The sequence below is a fragment of the Pholis gunnellus genome, assembly GCF_910591455.1.
Source record: "Pholis gunnellus genome assembly, chromosome: 3".
NCBI lineage: Eukaryota > Metazoa > Chordata > Actinopteri > Perciformes > Pholidae > Pholis > Pholis gunnellus.
The window spans coordinates 1,603,789-1,626,683 of NC_136529.1; the positions used below are offsets into that span (position 1 = coordinate 1,603,789).

Below are 22,895 nucleotides of genomic sequence, written 5' to 3' on the forward strand. Positions count from 1 at the left end.
GTCATTTTTCAAAATAAAACTTCTTTTAGACTGACAATCAATAAAACGGAAATAATATAATATTTATTCTTTCTGTGCGGCCCGGTACCAAATGACCCATGACACTGTGGTTGGGGACCACTGGTATACAGTACATGTGTAGAGTAATATGATACCAGCCACTTTAACAGTGTACAGCAGAATTTTCTATAATAAATTAAAATACAGTGTGGGATATTAAGTAAAATATAATATAAGGTGAAATATATTGATATAATGCAATGTACAGTATAGTTCAGCAATTTAGCACAGAATATAGAACATAATAAAAAGTATAGTTTAGTGTAAAAAGTTAGTGTCGGATATTATATAAAGAAAAATAAAGTACTTACAGTCATAATGATGATGTGTGAGCAATATTTCCATCCAAGAAGAGGTGGGATTTGGGTCAGAGTGGGGACCTGAACACTCAGGGGTAGGGGTTGTGTCAAAGCATCGAAGAATGTGTTCAGCTCACTAGCAAATACTAAGTTGCCTTTTCAACGGAGGCAGGCTTTGCTGCAGCAGGTCATTCGCTTAATTCCAAACCTCCTTCACACCATTCTGTCCCATTTTGGCCTCAGTCTTCTTCCTATAGCTTTTCTTGGCCCGTTTCAGTTTTCTCTAAACTTCCATTTGGACTGCTTGTCGTTCCTCACAATCCCTCGCCATAAAAGCCCTTTTCTTTCTGTTGAGAAGACTTTTCATCTGCAATGTTTTTGTTCAGGAAGCAGCAGACCTTTTTGGAAGGTACAATGTAATGGAATGACAGAGACCATTCACACATCCTCGTAGTCCAAATGGAACAGTTGATGGAAACACGTCTGAGGGTCTCCTCAGTGTCCTTAGACCAGACTTTTACAGTCCTGTTGCTTCAGCAGTTGCTTGTAGGTGACGTCAACGTGTTTCAGGTTGTGATCTCATTCAGCAAGTGGGGGGAGAGAAGAGGAGCTGTAGGCTCCCTTCAAAGGAGAGAGGGAGATATGATTGAAATCCCTACTGATTATTATGAGGGTGCTGGATTGTTGTATTTGTAGACTTGTGGCGATATCACTTGTGGTATATAGTGGATTTTCAAACATTGGTGTATGAAAACTCCCCTGGCAGGGAGCATGGTTTACGGGTTTGTTCATCTGTCTTGTTTGTGAGGGAAGTGCTGTTTCCCATAATAATTGATGGAAGAAGAGGTTTATGTTTTCTATGCCTCTCACTCTCTCCATGTCTCTGAAATGTGTGCTGAGGGAACTCCAGCTCCACACAGTAGCTCGTTGCGGGTGTAAGCGACCATTATCTTAAGGTAACTAGTATAGAAAAATCCACACAATTCAATTCAATTTATTTTGGAGAGCCCAAAATCACAAATTTGCCTCAGAGGGCTTTACAATCTGTACAAAAGCAACATCCTCTGTCTCATCGGTACGAGAAAATCTCCTTTAACGGAGAGAAAAAAGGAAGAAACCTTAAGGAGAACAACAGAGGAGGGATCCCTCTATCAGGATGGACAGATGTGTGATAGATGTGTGTACAGAATGAACAACATAACAGAGTTACAACACATTCAATGCATATGACAGAAATTATTCATATAATGAGAGTAGTAAGCAGAATAATGATGGAAAAAGTATGACTACTAATATTAACAGCAGCAATAGCAATGCGACTACTACTAATACTGATAGTAGCAGTGGGTGTCAGGCAGGACCACGGTCCAGGTATAACCACGATCCACGGAAGCCTGTGAGATGAGAAAGCACAAAGACGCCAGGGAAGAAGCAAAGTCAGTAATGTGCATTAAAGGTATCGGTAATAGAAATAGTAATGCGAGTAATAATAAAAATGATAGTAGCAGTGGGTGTCAGCAGGGCCACGGCAGGGACCAGGGTCTAATCCTGAGCCAGTCCAAATTCACCACAACTAAAATGCTTTAGTAGTGCAAGCTTCCATAAGTAATCAACAATCACAAAGTACAAAGTAGATGAAAGGTCGAAAACATAAACAGTAGCAAGACAGCTGCTGCAACGGGCTGCCTGCCGCTCCTCACCGAGAAGTAGAAAAGTTACAATTTATATTTTATTAATATTTATTACATTACAATTTTTTCTTTGGGGGGTTGCACCACTCTGCATACTGTAAATGGTAATAGAAAGCCAGTTACCTGACCTAAATATCATCTCCTGACAAAGACTAAAGAATATGTAGACTGATCTTTAACATGATCTAAAGAACTGTTCTGTGTGTGTGTTTGTCTCTTTTCATCAGGCCTGCTCAACACAGAAAATGGATCAGAGACTGGAAGTGTCAACAAAATGGACACCATGCAGATGATCATCTATTACTAGTCAGTAGTGCCCTTGTTTAGCAGAATGTATTTCTTCACATATTGTCAACATTTTAAAAGTTTCTGAAGTTTTTAAAGGGTTCCTGAAGTATCCAGTTTTTGTGTTTGAACATGCAAACATTATATCCTGATTTTACAGACCTAGATAAACCTCATCCTAGTTTTGATATCCCAGCATATGCTAGAAACCGGGACATTGTCGCATGTTAACATGTTGTACAGGTTTTTGAGTGCCACCTTCTACCTGCACAGCAACGCTTCAGCCAAGTGACATAACAGAAACACAAATAATGTCAGCAGCTAAAGCAAGAAAATGAGTTTCGTCTTATGTGGTTGACGACCCTTCATTTATTGGAAGTGACAGTGACTATAAGAAATATAGTTATAAGAAATAGCTCAATGTGTAGTGTGTGTAACAGTGGATGGGCTCAGAGCCGACAAGTGTTGGTGATCGGAGCAGAGACAGAATAAGGAGTAAAGGTATCAAGTGTAAATGTCCTTGAGTAAACCTTGCAGGGGGAGACAAGGTGGGCTTATCATCCACGGTCTGGAAGCTGAAGCAGGAAAGGTTAACATGGTCTATATTTCCTCTCATCACCCATGCCCAATGCCTTGCAGTAATCAGTAACCGGGATACTAGCGTCATGTGTACAGGGATGTGAATAACCCCATCTATGTGTTCCATAACAATAAAGAGGGGGTCATCAAAGTAATTTAAAAGTCATGCTACCTTTTTTAGGGCCACTATGAAGACTCACCATTCATTGGTTCAACTTGTCTTTCTTTGTCTTTTGTGCAGTAAGCTGGCTCGTAAATGGAATCGTTGGTTACGCCGTAAATGCAGAGTGTATGTGAAGTCCAAACTGTTCTACTGGTGGGTGATCATGCTCGTCCTTCTTAATACGCTGGCCATCGCAACGGAACACCACAAACAGTCCCAGAGACTCACAAACTGGCAAGGTCAGAGCTTTATACACCTCTCATGCCTACATGCATTTCATCCTGTATTTAGTATCTGATCATTTTCATCAATCAGCTTCATTTTAGTGAGAGAAAAAGAAACAACTTCGAAAAGAAGTATCTTGAATACAGTGCAATATGGTTTCTCAGCCTTGGAATGCAAACATGGGATCAAATGCAGAGACGAGACCAATATATTGATGTGTCTTGACATACAATAAATGGACTACCCAGTGTGTTACTAGAATAATTAAATACGTTCCAGTGTTTACTAATGAACAGTTAATTGATTGAATACATTATTCTAAAGATGCTATTGAAAAAAAAAATGATATGGTAAAAAAAGAATTATAAAAAGGCAACTAAATGGGCTTAATTACACTGCTGAACATAACTCTCATAACTCTGGGTGCCAGATGGCTGCTGGTCTGCCTAATAAGGACACCTTAGTGCAAAGAAAAACGAATAGTTCTGTTATCAATGACCAGCCAAGTGTCACGGCAGGTGGTGAAATCAGGAAATGTCATGACATTCTTTTCATGTCACAATGCCAATGGGGATCCTTAATGTAGCCACATGACTATGCAACGGTCAGAGTTAGTGACAAAGTATTACATATTTAGAGAGACCACTTATAATGGATAGGTGTCTGAGGAGGTACATAGGTCCAACAAACACGAGAACGGTGTTCAAACCGCTTGTCCCCAAGTGTTGCTGTGAAGTTGAGTTCATGATAGTTTTGTTAACTGAACCTAATTTCATTTTCTAGCGTAACATCAGCCCAACTGACAGAAAAAGAAGTCGTGCCGAGCGACACGTAAAAAACAGACAATTTGTGTTGCTCAGTACAAAACCAATAGATTGCATTTCGTTACATTTTCACAAACTGCTGTTTGACAAAAGTTTATATTTTGAACTGGAATCCTGGACAGCAAAACAATCAGCTCTCTCATTGTTGGAACGCTGTTAAGCATTCCAAGTATTGTTATCCTAATCTTTATTGTTGGAATGCTGTTAAGAACTTTATTGTTGGAATGCTGTTAAGAACTTTATTGTTGGAATGCTGTTAAGCGTTATTGTTATCCTGTTTCTCTTTATTGTTGGAATGCTGTTAAGCATTCCAACAATCCTATTCTTTATTCCTCCGTTTATTATATTTCTTCCGTCCCCTGTTTTTTGAAACGCTTCTTCATTTTTTAAGCTACAGAAACCGTTCAACTATTAAAATGTTCAGCTCTTTAAGGACATTTATGCTATATCTCTTCATATTTCTAATCTTTAAACTTTTTGAATTATTAAGCTTTTTGCAACTTTTTTTTTAATGGGTTTCTATGGAGAATATTTTCAAATCCTTCTACTTCCTCATACTTTCAGCTACAGACACCATTTCAACTTTAAAATACTGAGAAAATCTTAAGCTATTATTCTATGCTATAATCTTTTTGATATCTTTTATAGTTTTTGAACTGTCCCATTTTAACTTTCATGATTTTTTCAGTCCTTTTCTGCCTTTATAATGGGTGTGTATTGCGCAGCTTAGAGTGCGTGATGTCACCGCTAGAGTGAAGAGCAGCTTCAGATTCTTGTGAAAAAAATATTTGTCTTTTGCCTTCGACTCCACAATTTTCACTCTTCATATATATCTTTTAGATTTTACAGTAGCTAATCCTGTTCTTCTCGTTAAAAAGTGATTGTGGAATCCCACAGATTTACACATTTGGCAGAAAATCACTTAATTGAGAGGAAAACCAACTTTCTGCTCCATAGAGACCAATGTTAAATCTGACCACTCATTTCTCAAAGAAAGCAGACGGTACCAGTTTTGTATATTGCGCTGGAGCTCATACTTTTAACACCACAAACATAAAAAACACATCAGTGCGTTCGGCAGAGTCTTATCTTTCTCACGGTATTCATATTTGATTGATTAGTCTCATGGTTTTGGTATAAAGGGCATATGTTCGCCAGGTAGTTTTGTTGAAAATCACTGTTCACTCTAATCTCTCACACAGGTGCTCTAATCACCAACCAGTGCACCCAAGCACACAGGTGTTTCTATGAGCTCGTTAGTGATGTTTATAAACATACAGAGGCACTGAGACACACGCACACACGACTTGGAGATATGCATGATGCTGCTCAGCCAATCAATATGGGTATTCTGACAAGTTTCCTGATTCCAGTGAGATGTACACACACCATGACACAAGTGGGCGAGACGAGGAAAGACCTGGCAGAGCAGGACAATAGTTACTTTAGCTGTAAATGTTAAAACATATGACAATCTCCAAATGAGAAGGATTGCCAGAGAGATCAGAGTGTCTGTCTGTCTCTCTCTGTCTGGTTATCTCTCTCAGTCTGTCACTCTCTCCCTCCGTCTGTCTGTGTCTCACTCTCTCTCTGTCTGTCTCTACGCACATGCCTTGGAGGGATTGTTAGACTTCCTGTCTGTCTCTCTCCCACTCACTCAGTCCATCTAACTGTCTGTCTGTCTCTCTCTCTGTCACGACCTGGCTCTGACAGCCATGACCTAATCAGGGAGACGCAGACAGTTGACCAACAGGTAACGAGTTTATTGCACATAACAAGGTATCTAATTGCAATGGTGGTTGCAAACGAGCCGTCCTCGTTCCTCAATGGGGTGATAGGAGAGCACCATTGGTTGCCAAGAAGGCGGAGCCTTATAGTGGGAGCGCACCGGGCCCAGGTGCCTCCACTCAGGGTGATCACCAACTCTGGCACCTGCTGGCTTAAAGGTACACAAACACGTAACCCAGATAGGGAACCGTCACACTCTCCCACTCACTCAGTCCATCTAACTGTCTGCCTCTCTCTCTCTCTCTGTGTCTCTCTCTCTCTCTCTGTGTGTCTCTCATACAGTCATTCAGGTCTTAGAGATTTTGAGAGGACTTTTCCCATTTTTAAGCTACAGAAACCGTTCGACTATCAAAATGTTCAGCTCTTTCAGGAGAGGGGTGATATGACTTTTCATATTTGTAATCTTTAAATCGTTTGTATTATTCAGCTTTTTGCAATTTTTTTTAATTGGATGTCTGGAAAAAATCTTCAAATCCTGTTAAACTTCTTCAACTTTCAAAGCCTTCTTCTTCCTCATACTTTCAGCTAACAGACACCATAGTTCAACATTTCAACTAGAAGGGTTTTCAGCAGTGCAGTTTAAATTCTCTTGGGCTTCAACATTTTTCAGACAGGTAGTCTCCCATTTCTGTATTTTCAGCAATTTGTAATCTTTAAACTTTTTGAATTATTAAGCTTATTTGAATTTTTTTTTTAATTGGATATCAATTTTCAGCAATGTTTTTGCAATTCATTTCAGCTTTCAGCATTCCAACGCATTTTCAGCAGGAAATGCATTTTCTAGTTTAACCTAATATTCACTTTTCTTATTTTAGCAAAGCCCAAACACATTTATGGCCACAAACAAAGTGTAACTTCCATTCATTCATCTATTATATTTGGCTGCGGGGGAAGCAGGGTATTCCAGAGCAGCAGGGAAAACATCTGTTTTGGCTCAGGAAGGTTTTTAACGAACTCCTCGGGAAATAATCGAATCAACTTCAAATTTGGTCAGTACAATCTCAAGACCTTTGTGATGAAAAGTTACTCAAAGCTTGTTGTTTCGTGAAAAGCCATTGCCGTGGTGACGCATTCTTCTCCATGAAACATTAAGGTGCTTTTGAGCACAGCAAAAAGCACCTCAAAACATAACCAAAGTTGTCACACACATTTAAAGTCCTGAATGTAGTCATCTGATGTGATTTTAATGCTTCAGCAGCCCTCGCACTACGTTTCACCTAGATGTATAAAATTTGGTAAGCAGATGTATCACATGTAGACTTTTAAAAAAGTCTTGGGGGTCCATGCTCTAAACCCAACCGGAAGTTAGCCATTTCGAATTTGAGTTTTTCTTGCAATTTCTAGGTGCTGTACTGTAACGAACTCCTCCTAGGGAATTAATTAGATCAACTTAGAATTTGGTCAGAACAATCTAAAGACCTTCGTGAATAAAAGTTACTAAAAGTTTGAGGTTTCATTGAACAACATGGACTTGGTGTGGCAGCCATTTTACATGGTTCCCCATCATCCATCAAGCTGTTGTAACTCGACTGTACTTTGTCAAAACTGTCCCAAACTTGACATGTTTGATGACTGTCATGACTTGAGGATTTCTGCATGCCAATATTAACTCATAGTCATAGCGCCACCTACTGGCAACTACGGACGTAAGCAGGATTCTATAATAATAGCGGCCCAAACACTGAACTTATTAAAAGGGTTTGTGGGCATACTATGAGAAAAAGACTTCTCTGATCTAAATATGTGCAAACTCAGATGCTTGGAGAGCAAAAGTTAGATAACAGTGGATTCTCAAGCCATGTCAGAGGGCATTAGTATAAATGATCTGTCCAGAGCTTCTACATGAGAATCAGGTTAAATGTTACAATGAATGCTTCACACTACAATCTAAAGTTGTACATTTAGAATGGCACGAATTGCACATTTCCTGCCATTCGCCATGAAAGAGGAAGATGTTCAATTCAATCTGCCCCAATTTTCTTATGGATGATGCTGGTCCATGCCTGAACACATTTCCATGTTATTATTTTCACAAAGTCATAGCGCCACCTACTGGCAATAGGAAAGTTTTATACTTCGATGTACTACTCCTAGGAAGTTGCCCAGATCAGTATCGAATTTGGTAAGATAAGCTGGAAGACATTAATGATGCTTCATCATGAATATTGTGAGTTGTCATTTCATTCGCCATGAAAAAGGAAGCTCATTTTTCTGTGGCTTAGGATGCTCAACAAGCCTTGGAACTTTGCACAGGTGACATAGGTGATGGACTTAAATATTTCTATGCGTCCCCTACAAATATTCAAAAACGCAGCCCCAGCGTTACGTTTGACTTATATGTGTTATTTGGTAGGCACATGTATCACATAGATACATCGTCTCTTGGGACGGTGCTATAAAATTAACAGGAAGTCGGCCATTTTGATTTCTGTGTGAATTTTCCCTTGATTTCAAATCACAATACTTTACCGAACTCCTCCTAGGGACTTCGTCAAATCCACTTCAAATTTGGTCAGTACAATCTAAAGACCTTTGCAATTAAAAGTTACTCAAAGCTTTACATTTGATGGAATGGCGAAGCCGTGGTGTGGCGGCCATTTTACGTGATTCACCATTAAACAACAAGCTGATGTAACTCCATTGGACTTACTCAAATCTGTCCCAAACTTGCCAAGCTTGATAAAAGTCATGGCCTAAGCATGTCTATAAGCCAATTTTCACTCATAGTCTTAGCACCACCTACTGGCAACAGGAAGTCAGCATTATGTGACAAACGGAATTCAATTTACATGATGTGGTCTGCACTTGCGTGTTCTCTCGCGCCACATAGTGGATGAAGGAACTGGTGGAATATGTGCACTACATGATTTCAAACATCATGTACTCACACACATTACAAATACGTCTAATTTGTGGCCGCACCTGCCAGCGTCCCGCCAGTAACCCCGATGTACGGGAGGATGCGAGGGCCCGTATATCGCTGCTCGCAGCTTTAATTAAAAATGTAATTAGATATTAAGTATAATAAAAATTACTTCATTTTATGATTCTGTTTGGATTATGTTCTCAATAATTTGAGAAACTATGTAACAAATGTAAAATAACATTTCATTACAATGCAAAAGAGGATTTCATTTCAGTCCACATTCACTTTCGTGTATCTTATCATATCTTTATGAAAATTACTGGTAACGCCAAATGACACAAACCAGTTAGACCAGCTGGCCATGTTGCTTCTTCAGTCAAAGGACAGTGTTTGTTGAAGAAATTGAAACTGGAAATCAAGCAGGATAGTAAACAAGGTCAGCTGAAGTCGGTCTTGGTGTTTAATTTTAAGGTCGAACGAACATTAAAAATCATGTTGCTTATAAGTGTCATCTATTGGGGGAAGATAGGAACTAATATACTGTAGTCATTATGAAATACTACATTTTATTTTACAGATGTAAACATAAATCTTTGAGTAACATTTAATCAGTGAATTTTTTGAGTTTTAGGTCTTTAAAAGCTGCGGTTCATGTTGAATATTTGGTCTCACTGTTCACACACTTCATTCTGCTACAATAAGAAATTGTTCACATATTACATTAAATATTGCTTACATTTCTAAGTAAATGGAATACAAATATGCATTAAATGTAAAGATTTCAAAAACACCACAGTCATGCAACAGCATGATCCGATAATGTATCTGACCCTTACAGAGCTTTGATAATAAAGTTGTGGATAAATCCCTTGAAAATATTCCACAGTAAGTGAGTTCGTATTTAAAAACTACTGATGTTTGACAAAACTGACCTCCATCAGAATGTGTTAAGTTAAATAATAACAGGTTAGTTGACATTTAAATTCAAAGTCAAATGTGATCATTAGGGCCCGAGCACCGACAACGTCGGGTCCGCGAGGTCCCTATTGTATCTGTAGGAATTCTTCTTCTTCTTATTCTCTCCAATGAAAAACCGTTTAAGGGTATCTGACATGTCCCCAATCTCCCCATATTTGGCGAGCATATCAGGACTGCGGGAAATTTTTATATTTTATGGGTCCAATGCTCGAGCATACAAAATTACTCGCTAGCGCCAACTAGATAATGGAAAGGCAAGCCCCAACAGCCCGTATGTCCAAATTACTTAAGATTTTACAGACATGAGCAACCGAATGAGTTCTACAAAAAATCCTCTTGGGACCCTAAGCTCCGCCTACCAAAATGTTCCACCATTTTGAATTTTGTAAAAAAAAAAAAAAAATCACTTCTCCTAGACCCTGGGTCTGATTGGTACCAAACTTGCTGTGAATCATTATTGGATATCTTTCATCAACAGTTATGAAAAGTTTGTTTATCTTATTGCATTAAGAATATTGGCCTTCTACAGCAATATATATAACTTCAAAACCATGTGGCTTATCATCACGAAATCTGTAGCATATTTTCACATTGTGTCCTGTAACATACCTTCAAATTCTTATTCCATACAACCTCTAGGGGGCGATGCAGTAATACTCCCATTTCTTTGCATTTTGAGGCATTTTTCATTGTTTTCAGGCATTGTACTTTAACAAACCCCTCCGACAGAATTTATACAATCAACTTCAAATTTGGTCAAGATGATCTAAAGACATTAATGATGAAAAGTTACTGAAATGGTGTACTGACATTCAACGACCTTCGTTTTATGTGGCGCCCATGTCAGGCACATTTCGTGCCGTTCGCCATGAAAGAGGAAGTTGTTGTAACTACAAGGTACTTTATTCAATCTGCCCCAAACTTGTTTTGCATGATGCTGGTCCAGGCCTGAACACATTTCCATGCCAACATTTTCACAAAGTCATAGCGCCACCTACTGGCACAAGGAAATGACAAGTTTTATACTTTGATGTACTTCGACTAGGAAGTTGCCCAGATCACTCTCAAATATGGTAAGGTAATTTGTAAGACAATGATGATGCTTCATCATGAATATTGTGAGTTGTCGTTAAATGCTGTTGCCGTGGCAACGCGTCATTCGCCATGAAAAATGAAGCTTATTTTTCTGTGGCTTACGATGCTCAACAAGCCTTGGAACTTTGCACAGGTGTCATAGGTGATGGAAATAAATATTTCATATGGCTTTTTGGCTTGACACTTTCAAAATGCCTCGATAGCGCCCCCTACAAATATTCAAAAATGCAGCCCCAGCGCTACGTTTGACCTACATGTATGCAATTAGGTAGGCACGTGTATCATATGAAGACTTAAAAAAAAGTGTCTTGGGACCATGCTCTAAAATTAACGGAAAGTCGGCCATTTTGATTTTTGTGTGAATTTTCCCATGCTTTGTAGTCGCTATACTTTAACAAACTCCTCCTAGGGACTTTGTCAGATCCACTTCAAATTTGGTCAGTATAATCTAAAGACTGTTGCAATTAAAAGTTACTAAAAGCTTTACGTTTGCAGGAATAGCGTAGCCGTGGCATGGCGGCCATTTTAAGTGATTCGCCGTTAAACAAGCTGATGTAACTCCACTGGACTTGCTCAAATCTGTCCCAAACTTGCCATACTTGATAATAGTCATGGCCTGAGGATGTCTATGAGCCAATTTCCACTTAAAGTCATAGTGCCACCGACTGGCAACAGGAAGACAGCGTTATGTGACACACTGAATTGGATTTACACGATGTGGTCTATACTTGATATAGAGCAACATAATGCATGTTTGCGCGCCACATAGTGGATAGAGGAACTGGTGAAATATTTGCACTCCATAATTTCCAGTGTCACACAGTCCAAGCATTAATAATACGTCTACCTTGTGGGCTCGCTGTCTGATGGTCGCATATATTTATGGCCGCTTCTGCCGGCTTCCCGCCAGTAACCCCGACGTGCGGGAGGATGCGAGGGCCCGTACATCGCTGCTTGCAGCTTTAATTTTTGTTATTATTTGGCATTATCATTGCTGTGTGAATATTTCAAACATCATTTTTATGATTATGATGAATGGTCAATGTATTCCTGGGGTCATAGCATATGACATGCATACCTGACCGTACCCTAAATGTCAAAAGAGCTCAGAGAGTTCCATTGACAGGCAGTAGTTACATAATCAAGGTCCTTCTCTGTCGTTTCAGTTTCTGTCTTCTTGTAATTGTTGCAACATGAACAAATGGGCTCCTTGAATCGTAGTTACATCACCTTAACACTTCAAGAAGTTGACTTGACTGACACTATTACCCACATTCATTATAACCTATTCAGAAATTGTGTGGCATTACTTTTATTTGAATAGTTCGAATATAAGATTATAGGGTGTATTACTTAGAATTTCCCCTTTTTTAATCAACTTTAAATTATTTGAGACCTTTTTTTTACGGCATATTTTTGGATGTACATGTGCAAGACAGTTGATAATAAAGCCCTGGAACCACTTGTCAGGCTGTCTCGTTTATGCATCAAAATATGCAAGGTATCCCTCATAGCTATGGATCGTCATATAGACATGGTTCAACTAAAAACAGCAGACATCCAGTTTAATAATCACTTTCAGCACAGATTGACAGAAACTGAACATCAGCTCACTCACAACCTACTACTGCTGTTTGTTTCTCCACACCAGCCTGTTATCTGTAAACATCTGGTGAGCTGTCATTAGCAACCCAGCTATGTGGCACAGGGACAGACTGAACAAAATAGAATCTCCATACTGTTCAGTCAACTCCTGTGGTTTCACCTCTCTTAACCAGATAACTATGGTCAAGAAATTGTTACTGAAGGTGCTCTTCAGTGAGTCTTTTCGATGTCTATCTTAAGTCTCAAAAGTTAGTCTCAAATGATGTAACCCTTTGAATGCACAAACCTGGATGAAAGGCTTTATACAAACCGATTCATCATGGTAAATGGACTTCTACTTGTATATCGCTTTTCTAGTGTTCCGACCACTTAAAGCGTTTTTTAACATTTCATGTTATTCACTCATTCACACCCATTATTATACTGATGGCAGGGACTACCATGTAAGGTAGCCGGGGATTTGCATGAAATGCAGACTAAATCCAATTTAGGTGTACAAAGATGAATGACAGAAACTATGGTGAGATATTGTAATTGCTAAATCCTTCAATGCATAATTTGTTCGAAATGGATTTAGGTGTTTTGCTTCATATTTGTATTACTACTAATCAAATTAAATACATGTATAAGAGCATTATTTTCCAAAATTCATTGTGAAGGAGATATGTATGGCATCACTACAGCTGACTGGACACCCTCGATAAACAAATGGTAATAGTACATGGATTTGTATAGTGCCTTTCTGGTCTTCCGACCACTCAAAGCCCTTCTACACTACATGTCATTCACCCATTCACACCCATTCATACACTGATGGCAGGCTACCATGCAATGTGCCACTATCCATCAGTACTAACAAAGTTATTCAACTAAGCATTCACAGCACAGCCCTCGGGAGCCATTAGGGGTTAATTTGTCTTGCCCAAGGAAACGTCGACATGGACTAGCAGAGCCGGGGATCGAATTGGCAATCTTCTGATTGATGGACTTCCCGCTCTACCACTTAGCCACCATGCATGAAAGGAATGGAGTAATAGGAACATCTGAGTCATTAATTACCTGTGGCCTTTGGCAGGTCCAAAGCCAGCCTTATTCTATGGCAAACATCCCGACAGAGCTCAGCTGGAAGTCAAATAGTTCTGTGAAATGAAACAACCAGCATCACCTTTACCTATAGTGGACACAATGCATAAAAGGGTAAATTGAAAAGTATGGATACCTGTAGCCTAAGGTGGTTCCAATGACCTATGTGTCATTTGCTGCAGACTGTACTCAGTGTTTAACTGAAAAGTAAATCATTTCCAATGCGGTTTTCATGCACTTAGTTTGAATTTAGACCAACACAACCATATCAATGACTTGTTGAATCCATAGATGGAGGAGGTAATAGGAAAGCTGTAAACATTACCTGTTTTTTTCTACTGTTATATACTGCTGCTTTGTGTAGTACAATGGAAAGTTTGGAGGGGATTGGGGAATAGGACAGAAGGAGTTATGTGACACACAAACCGATCTCTAGTTATAGCAGTGTGATATAACATTATAATCAACATTCCATATTTTCTGCTACTAATCTCATTTTCAGGTTGTTGCAACAGGTTGTGAACACCAATTACGACAGTTTTTCACTTTATTTTCTCGTAAATGTTGAAAGCTGCAGCTGATTGAGTTTTTTTCATTCTTAACTGTGCTAAATTAAAAATAATGAAAGAGGAACCTAAATTGATTCAGTAAGGTGCTGTTTGTTAAATTTGATAAAATACCATAAAAACAGTTTTTCGCATCGCGCTGCTTTGTTGCATCAGTTTTGAATTATTGATTGTATTAAAACAGTACATTGTTATTTTCTATAATATATAATTAATGCAATATATAGAAAATAAATCACTTTCTGAACTGTTTTCAAAGGTAACAAATTATTCTGATTAACTACTATAAATATATAAAATGATTTATGTGGCACTCCAAACTCTTTGCAGACTGTTGATTACTGATACAGTCTTTTTCTATCTCTCATTTTGTCTATTGTCTTTCTCTTCATACTGTTGGCTCCAACCATCAACAGACAATGCCAATAAGCTGCTGCTGTCTATGTTTGCACTTGAGATGTTCATGAAGATGTATGCTCTCGGCCTGCCCTCTTACTTCATGTCCCTCTTCAATCGCTTTGACTGCTTTGTGGTGTCCACCGGCATTATGGAGCTCATCCTTGTCCACATGGGCGTCATGTCAGTCATGGGCATTTCTGTCCTGCGCTGCATACGCCTGCTCCGCCTGCTCAAAGTCACCAGGTGAGAAAGCGTTCAGCTGGTATGTGTAATGTGTATGTAGTTGTGTATGAAGTCTTCATCAGGAATATCTGATGGCAAAACGTATTTACCAACCCTGCTAGTATCTCATTGCTCCTTACAATTTTGTCTTTCGCCCTTGAATGATCGATCATTATCTTATTATTTGAGGTCTTACTGTTTGATCGACGATCAGTTCTCTTTAAGCAGAGTGCATTACATTAAACCTTTAACATAGCCGTAGCATTTATATTGCTTTTATTTACTGTTGACGCTAGATTATAACTGATCAGAAAAACAAGAGAGGGCTCATTCTCTTTTATTTCACCTAATGAATGATTTATTATCCTTCAAAGAAGATCCATTTGACATTAAAAAGAACAGAGAGTTGTGCATGATATAAGATCTGTCGCTATAAGCTGTATCCTCGCACACATGCACAGTAGTGAAGACTTTTTTAATGGGCCTTGTCATGCGTTTATATGTTGTTGGACAGGTTTGGGAAGGCAAAGGTGGATCTGATCTGCACAATGCCTCATACTCTATGAACACAGCAGACCATGCTCCACTAGGAGTAGATGCATTCTCTCAGCGACCATGGCCCAGCCTCTACTACACAGTTTCTTCCAGTTCCTCGCCTTTTAGTGCGCATTAAGGAAGAAATAAAAGGGGGGGTGGAGGGGTGCGTTAAACATTTTAAAGTAATTGTAAGTATTGCTCAAATACATCTAGTAACAACGCTGATAATAATTATTATGAATTATTAACCAACTTCATCTCAATAAAGATCTTAATAAAGCCGATATGATATGAACACACATGATGTCTTTATTTTGTCTTATGAAACAATTGTGACCGAAATATGTTGCACAACATTTTACATGCTCTACTGAAATATAATAAAAAAGTAATTTGATTTAATCCTCTGAATTGATTGAATACAACTGGCAGAATTACCGATGCCACTATTCAATTGATGTTGTGTGCCCTAGATACTGGACATCGCTCAGTAATCTGGTGGCTTCTCTCTTGAACTCGGTGCGTTCCATCGCCTGCTTGCTGCTGCTCCTCTTCCTCTTCATTGTCATATTCTCCCTGCTGGGTATGCAGGTGTTTGGAGGGAAGTTCAACTTCCCCAACCAACCCAAACCCCGCAGCACCTTTGACAGCTTTCCTCAGGCCCTCATCACTGTGTTTCAGGTACAATCAAAACCACTAAACATAAAATGTTGAAAAATATATATATTTTTCAAAAACTAAGTTATTATATTTTGAAATATGTCACAATTATTTAGTACCATAACTCTTTATTATTGTTAAATGACATGTGTTTCAGATCCTGACTGGTGAGGACTGGAATGCTGTCATGTACGATGGTATCATGGCTCATGGAGGACCAAGCATGCCTGGTATCCTAGTCAGCATCTACTTCATCATCCTCTTTGTCTGTGGAAATTGTATCCTTAGAGTGTTTGTGTGGGTGTGCCTTGAACCAACACTGAACTCCAACCATGACAACCACAATTTCAATTCAAATTACTGTAATAATCTTTGACTCCCCCCTCATTCAGTCATCCTTCTAAATGTCTTCCTGGCCATTGCTGTTGATAACTTGGCAGAAGCTGAGTCTCTGACTTTGGCACAGAAAGAGAAAGCAGAGGAGACAATACGCAAGAAAGCTCTCAGGTAAGTCTTCCCAAATGTTCAAAATAAAACATTTTAGCTCATCAAAATCCTGCTTTTCATGTTTTAATCTGACTTGCAATCTCACGCACAACTATGAATAGCAGGACATTTCCACATTATGTTACAAAGGGATGAGAGTGCTGATGTTTTTCTATAGGCCAACCCCAGAAGTTATCACACTGGTTCCCCTATGGGTCTTTTCCATTCGATTTTGGATTATTGCAGATAAAAATCCATGGGGGGGTTCCCTCACTACCAGGGGGCCAAAAGATATTGACTGTTTGCTGTCCTGGTTCCACATTGATGGAACAAGCTCCCCACTGAAATAAAGACAGCAGAAACTCACATTTTCTATCGCAGACAGACAACTCATCTTTTCAGACTGCACTGTGGCCCATACAAATTATGTCTTTCTCGATCTATTATTGTTTCTAAATGTAGCACAAGAACCAGTTCAGCATATTTGCCGAAATAACATACTTGCATGATTCTTGCAATTTTGGGGTTGTATCCACATGGCTGAATTTATTTATCGGATAAATTATTAGCTTAATGAATGTAATGTGAAAATAAGGTTTATCTTCTTCATATCGTCTGATGGTGTGAGTACATGAAGACTTTTGTGTTGGTTCTTGCAGCCAACACCTGTTGGTTGATAGAGAGGAAATAACAATGGCAGACAGAAGAACTTCACATGGATCTGCAAATTTGACAGATTTTTCAGATAGATGGAGCATGAGAAAAAGAGAGGGTGGTCTTTTCTCACACTTAGGGGGACACAGCAGGGACGCATATTTATGTTGAATAGCCCTGAGAATGTGTATTTTGCATTATATGCAAGTTTTAAGTGTGAGAGTTAAAGCACTGTGGGTAGATATAATTTAAGTATTTTTCATTCCAACCATGAGGCGTCGCTACAGTCATCACTGAAGAATCATACTTAGACTTTGTCAAAAGTCTTTATGTCCTACCTTACACTAAAAACATTTGACTCATTAGTCACTGTTAAGGATCCTTCATAAGAGCAAATCTTAGAAGATTTACACATACAAGCCCAGATCTAATTCAGCTGCCATAAGACAGCCCCTTTGACAAACTCATGATTTTTAGTTCTTTCTTAGGTCCCAACTCGGAAAACACTGGATGACTAAATTCACTGAATTGTATCACTTATTATATATTTTATATATATATATTTTGGGTGCAATAATGTATTGTTAGGAGCCAGTTGAGTCCCAAGGGGACATTAGGTTGACATTGGCCCCTTCACTCTGTCCGTGTATCAGGAAACAGTTGGAGGCCTTGGGTCAAAACACCCACGGGCCTCAGACCAATCAGCCTAGCTCTAAATCTGTGTGTTTACTCACACAGAAAAGTTGTTGTCAGATTTAATTTACTTAATTTGCATTGCAGGACTACTTGCGTGTTCAACCTGCAGGTTGACCTGGTTCATTCAGTCTGGCATGGGACGATGTGATTTATATGGGCAAAACAAAAAATGTAACCCTGTAGTAACCATTACAATTAAGCACACACTTATCCATACTTCCTACAAGGACGTTATACAATATGGTTTACAATTACAATATGTAACATATAGCTGTGAACATTATGATTCAAGTTATAAAATTATTAAGTTTTCTTTCATCCCACAAGCCAACAACCAGTTGAATCAAACACTGTTCATTCAAAGGGCCAACATGCCTGACAAGGCGTCAGAGGAGAAAGCAAATCTGGCAAAGAAGCTAGCTGAGCAAAGAGCCAAGGGTGTAGAGGGCATCCCTACAACTGCCAAGGTGAGGCATCCAAGAGCATTCATCGACAATGTAAATTAAACAATATCATATCCTTTCTTAACTTTCAATTATTTTATTTTCAAACCTGCAGCTCAAAATCGATGAGTTTGAGTCCAATGTTAATGAGATCAAGGACCCTTTCCCTCCAGCAGACTTTCCTGGTAAATCCAAATGCCTCCATACTGTAATTAATCATACGATTCAGTAAGAGAGGTTTCTGCTAATACCTCACTCTTTCTGTTGGGTAGGTGATGATGAGGAAGAGGACCCTGAGATCCCAGAAAGCCCTAGACCTCGTCCAATGGCAGATCTGCAGTTGAAGGAAGAAGCGGTGCCGATGCCAGAAGCCAGCTCATTTTTTATCTTCGGACCTCAGAACAAGTAAGATTCTGGTGGTTGTTGAGGTGGATAATAAATAAAATTAAAGCTGCAAGCAGCGATGTACAGGCCCTCGCACCTTCCCGCGTCTCGGGGGTACTGGCGGGGCACTGGCAGATGCGGGTGTGAATGTCTTTGACCATCGTACAGCGCATCCCGGAGTTCAACGTATTTTTCCAGCATGGACTGTGTGACGCTGGAAATGATGTAGTGCAAATATTCCACCAGTTCCTGTATCCACTATGTGGTGCTAGAGAACACGCACAAACATGCATTATGTTGCTCTGTATCAGCTTGTTTTATGGCGAATCACATACAATGGCCGCCATGCCACGGCTACGCCATTCCATCAAACGTAAAACTTTGAGTAACTTTTAATTGCAAAGGTCTTTAGATCATACTGACCAAATTTGAAAAGGATCTGACAAAGTCCCTTGGAGGAGTTCGTTAAAGTATAGCGACTAGAAATTCACACAAAAATCTAAATGGGCGACTTCCAGTTAGTTGGTTGAGTATGGTCCCAAGAGACTTTTTTGTAAGTCTCCATGTGATACATGTCCCTACCAAATATCATACATGTATGTCAAATGTAGCGCTGGGGCTATGTTTTTGAATATTTGTAGGGGGCGCTATCGAGGCAATTTAACGGTCAAGCCAAAAAGCCATATGAAATATTTATTTCCATTACCTATGACGCCTGTGCAAAGTTCCAAGGCTTGTTGAGCATCCTAAGCCACAGAAAAAGAAGCTTAATTTTTCATGGCGAATGACGCGTTGCCCCAGCAACAGCGTTTAACGACGACTCACAATATTCATGATGAAGCATCATCAATGTCGTACGTCTTACCTTACCAAATTTGAGACTGATCTGGGCAACTCCCTAGTCGGAGTATATCGAAGTATAAAACTTGTCATTTCCTTTTGCCAGTAGGTGGCGCTATGACTTTGTGAAAATGTTGGCATAGAAATGTGCTCAGGCTTTGACCATCATCATGCGTTTGGGGCAGATTGAATAACGTACCTTGGAGTTCAACAATTTCCTCTTTCATGGCGAACAAAACGAAATGGGCGTGACATGGGCGCCACATAAAATGAATGTCGTTCAATGTCAGTACACCATTTCAGCAACTTTTCATCACTGTCTTTAGATCATCTTGACCAAATTTGAAGTTGATCGTATAATTTCTGTGGGAGGAGTTCGTTAAAGTACAATGCCTGAAAACGATGAAAAATGCAAAGAAATGGGAGTATTACTGCATCGCCCCCTAGAGGTTGTATGGAATACAAATTTGAGGGTATGTTACAGGACACAATGTGAACATATGCTACAGATTTCGTGATGATAAGCCACATGGTTTTGAAGTTATATATATTGCTGTAGAAGGCCACGCCCCTATGAAATTCTGCGACAATCTGACAGCGTGCCCACAAGTTTAGCGCTGCAACTAACGTTTATTTTAATAATCAATTAATCTGTCGATTATTTCTTTGATTAATCGATGAATCGGATAAAAAAACAAAGCATTCATTTCCAACCGAAAAAAATCGCGTGACGCTGTGGCGCGATAGCCTATCAGCGTTGAGATGTTTCTCCTGTCATCACTGATGTCCTGCCGTTGCTGAATCAGGAAATAAATACTGTAGCGTCTGTGTTCACCCAGAGCTCTACGATCCCTCATATCAATAGAGACCTGACCAAATAATGTGTATAAATGTGTGTGTGTAAACCATATAGTGCAAACAATGAATAGACGCTGCCGTATTTATGTCTAGATGACGTTATTGTGTGTTCATAGAGCTGCTGCAATGTTAGCATAGCCTAGCACTGATCGATCCAAGCTCCATTGAGAAAACAAGTACAAATGGGCATCATTACGTAGTTATTTCGGAGTCACTTTTTGTCGGTTTATTGCCGTTAAATCACAGCCAGTAGTAAAGAGCCGACGTGTGGCTTGCTACAGTGAGCTCGATGAAATCCACGGAGCTCCTCCGGACTATGTTATGAACCAGACATGACGGCGTTTAGTTTCTCGTGATATCTGGGACTTCCATAACAAGTACCAGGCAGAAATAGAGGTGATTTTTTCCACGGTTGATGGCGGACAGTTGAACGGCTTTCAGGCCGATAAGCCGCGCCCCCTCTCCGGCGAGTCCAGCGCGATTCACGCGAATGAACACAAATAGTCCCCGGCGAGACCGGCGGCTCGAATGACGCGATTAACGCGGCGCGAATCACGTTTGGTGTGAACGTAGCATTACGCTGGCGAATCGCATCATTCGCGCCGTGTTCATCACGTTTGGTGTGAACACGGCATTATTGAGTGGCGTAATAATCGTGCGACACAACAAATTAAATTCGTTGCCAACTTTTTTAATAATCGATTATCATCGATTTTATCGATTCGTTGTTGCAGCCCTTATTGAGGCTGAAGTTTCTGGAGGAATCGCAAGGCCGCTGCTGTGTTTACTTCTTTCTGCGCAGGCGCATCAAAAAGTAACTCGATCCGGTCCAAATTCAAAACAGTATTTAATTAAACGATAACAACTGTAACCTGATGATGACAATTACAATCTAAAATACACTATCGATAGTATGCATCTCGAGAGCAGAGACCACGTGCAACTCCACTCACAGGTCCGACCTAGCCGGGTGGCTGAAAAAGTGCCGTGGCCTCCCGCACGCTCTCTCAAACATTCCTTTTATGTCCTTTGATGGTCGGAAAGCGTCCGAAATCTGTTGCAAAACACAAAGGCCGTCTTCTGAGGTCAGTGATTGGCTTCCAATCACTCTGACCCCTCCTTCATCGATCCGCTGCTCATCTCAGTGGCTGGGCTCCCTCTGTCGTCACCTCTAACCTGCCCTCTGTCCTGCGGCCGCATGGTCTTTCCCAGAGGTCCTCTCCTGTTGTCTTACGGCAATCTGCTTCTCATCAGTTGTCTCAGCTTCTCTCCCCTGTCTCCGAAATGCCTCGCCTTGAATAATCCCTAACTTTCCCTGAAATCTATTCTTCACAGTGTTTAAGTCCTCCAGTGTTTATGCATTCATGATTTCAATACATTCAATGTGTCAATATACTGTAACATTTAGTATCCTTCATGTAAACATATTACAAACATATAATTCATTCTTTAGTAAATATATTGTGACTTTTTAACATATTCTTTTTAACATATTTTACCTTTTATTATTGTGACACTTCTATTCACCACTAACGGTGCTATAAATTCTACTGCTAATTTAATACTAATAATTTAACTACTTTTTAATACTGCAATTCTTCACACCCTACACAAGTTAGACATATTTTTAATGCTTGGACTGTGTGACGCTGGAAATTATGTAGTGCAAATATTCCACCAGTTCCTGTATCCACTATGTGGCGCTAAAGAACACGCGCAAATATGCATTATGTTGCTCTATATCAGGGGTGTCAAACATACGGCCCGCGGGCCGGATCCGGCCCGCCACGTCATTTTATGTGGCCCGCGAATCTACCAGCAAAAAAAAAAAAAAATGGAAATCGCGCACGGCGGAGCTCCTCCCCGATCCGCGCGCACACACCTCCACCTGCGTATGTGACAGCAGCAGCAGCCCCCCCCCGCCGACGACGACGACGAAGGAGCAGCAGCAGCACCCCTGCTCTATATCAAGTGTCGACCACATCATGTAAATGTCATGTAAATCGGATTGTGTTTGTCACATAACGCTGTCTTCCTGTTGCCAGTAGGTGGCACTATGACGTTGAGTGAAAATTGGCTTGTAGACATCCTCAGGCCATGACTGTTATCAAGTATGGTCAGTTTGGGACAGATTTCAGCAAGTCCAGTGGAGTTACATCAGCTTGTTGTTTAATCCAGCCCTCATTTTTCTTGAAATGAGAAGAACATTTATTTATGTATTTCTATGTATTAATTATAATCCATCCAGTTCAATTTGAAAACTGAGAATAATCACCTTTTGGAAATTTTATTGAATAGTGCCTCGTCCAACTGTAGCCTAACTTCTCTGAGCTTTTTAAGTGTATCATCTTTCCTATGTGTTTTATTTTCCCTCTCTAATCTTTTTAATTCAAGTCCCAATTCTTGTTGTTTTGCAAGTCTTTGTTTCTTTATTCTAGATCCTATAGAAATAATCTTCCCCCTCATTGTGGCCTTTCCAGCGCCCCATACCACTGAGGGAGAAACATTACCATCATCATTCATGGCAAAGTACTCAGATAGATGGGATTGTATTTCTTGTTTAATTTGAGGGTCTGCCAACAATGAGACATTGATCCTCCAGTATCTAA

At 39.8% G+C, this 22,895-nt stretch overlaps 1 protein-coding gene across 1 annotated transcript in view; it reads left to right on the top strand.

The window, feature by feature from the left end:
- LOC306714835 (dihydropyridine-sensitive L-type skeletal muscle calcium channel subunit alpha-1-like) overlaps window positions 1-22,895 on the top strand; it is a 138,967-nt gene that overhangs the window by 29,946 nt on the left and 86,126 nt on the right. Inside the window, exons 9-17 of the mRNA XM_079184982.1 lie at window positions 2,278-2,356; window positions 3,156-3,316; window positions 14,524-14,749; window positions 15,739-15,946; window positions 16,083-16,203; window positions 16,318-16,432; window positions 18,126-18,228; window positions 18,320-18,389; window positions 18,477-18,609. Of these exons, the coding sequence (XP_079041108.1) occupies window positions 2,278-2,356; window positions 3,156-3,316; window positions 14,524-14,749; window positions 15,739-15,946; window positions 16,083-16,203; window positions 16,318-16,432; window positions 18,126-18,228; window positions 18,320-18,389; window positions 18,477-18,609 (1,216 nt within the window). The remainder of the gene's footprint in view (window positions 1-2,277; window positions 2,357-3,155; window positions 3,317-14,523; window positions 14,750-15,738; window positions 15,947-16,082; window positions 16,204-16,317; window positions 16,433-18,125; window positions 18,229-18,319; window positions 18,390-18,476; window positions 18,610-22,895) is intronic.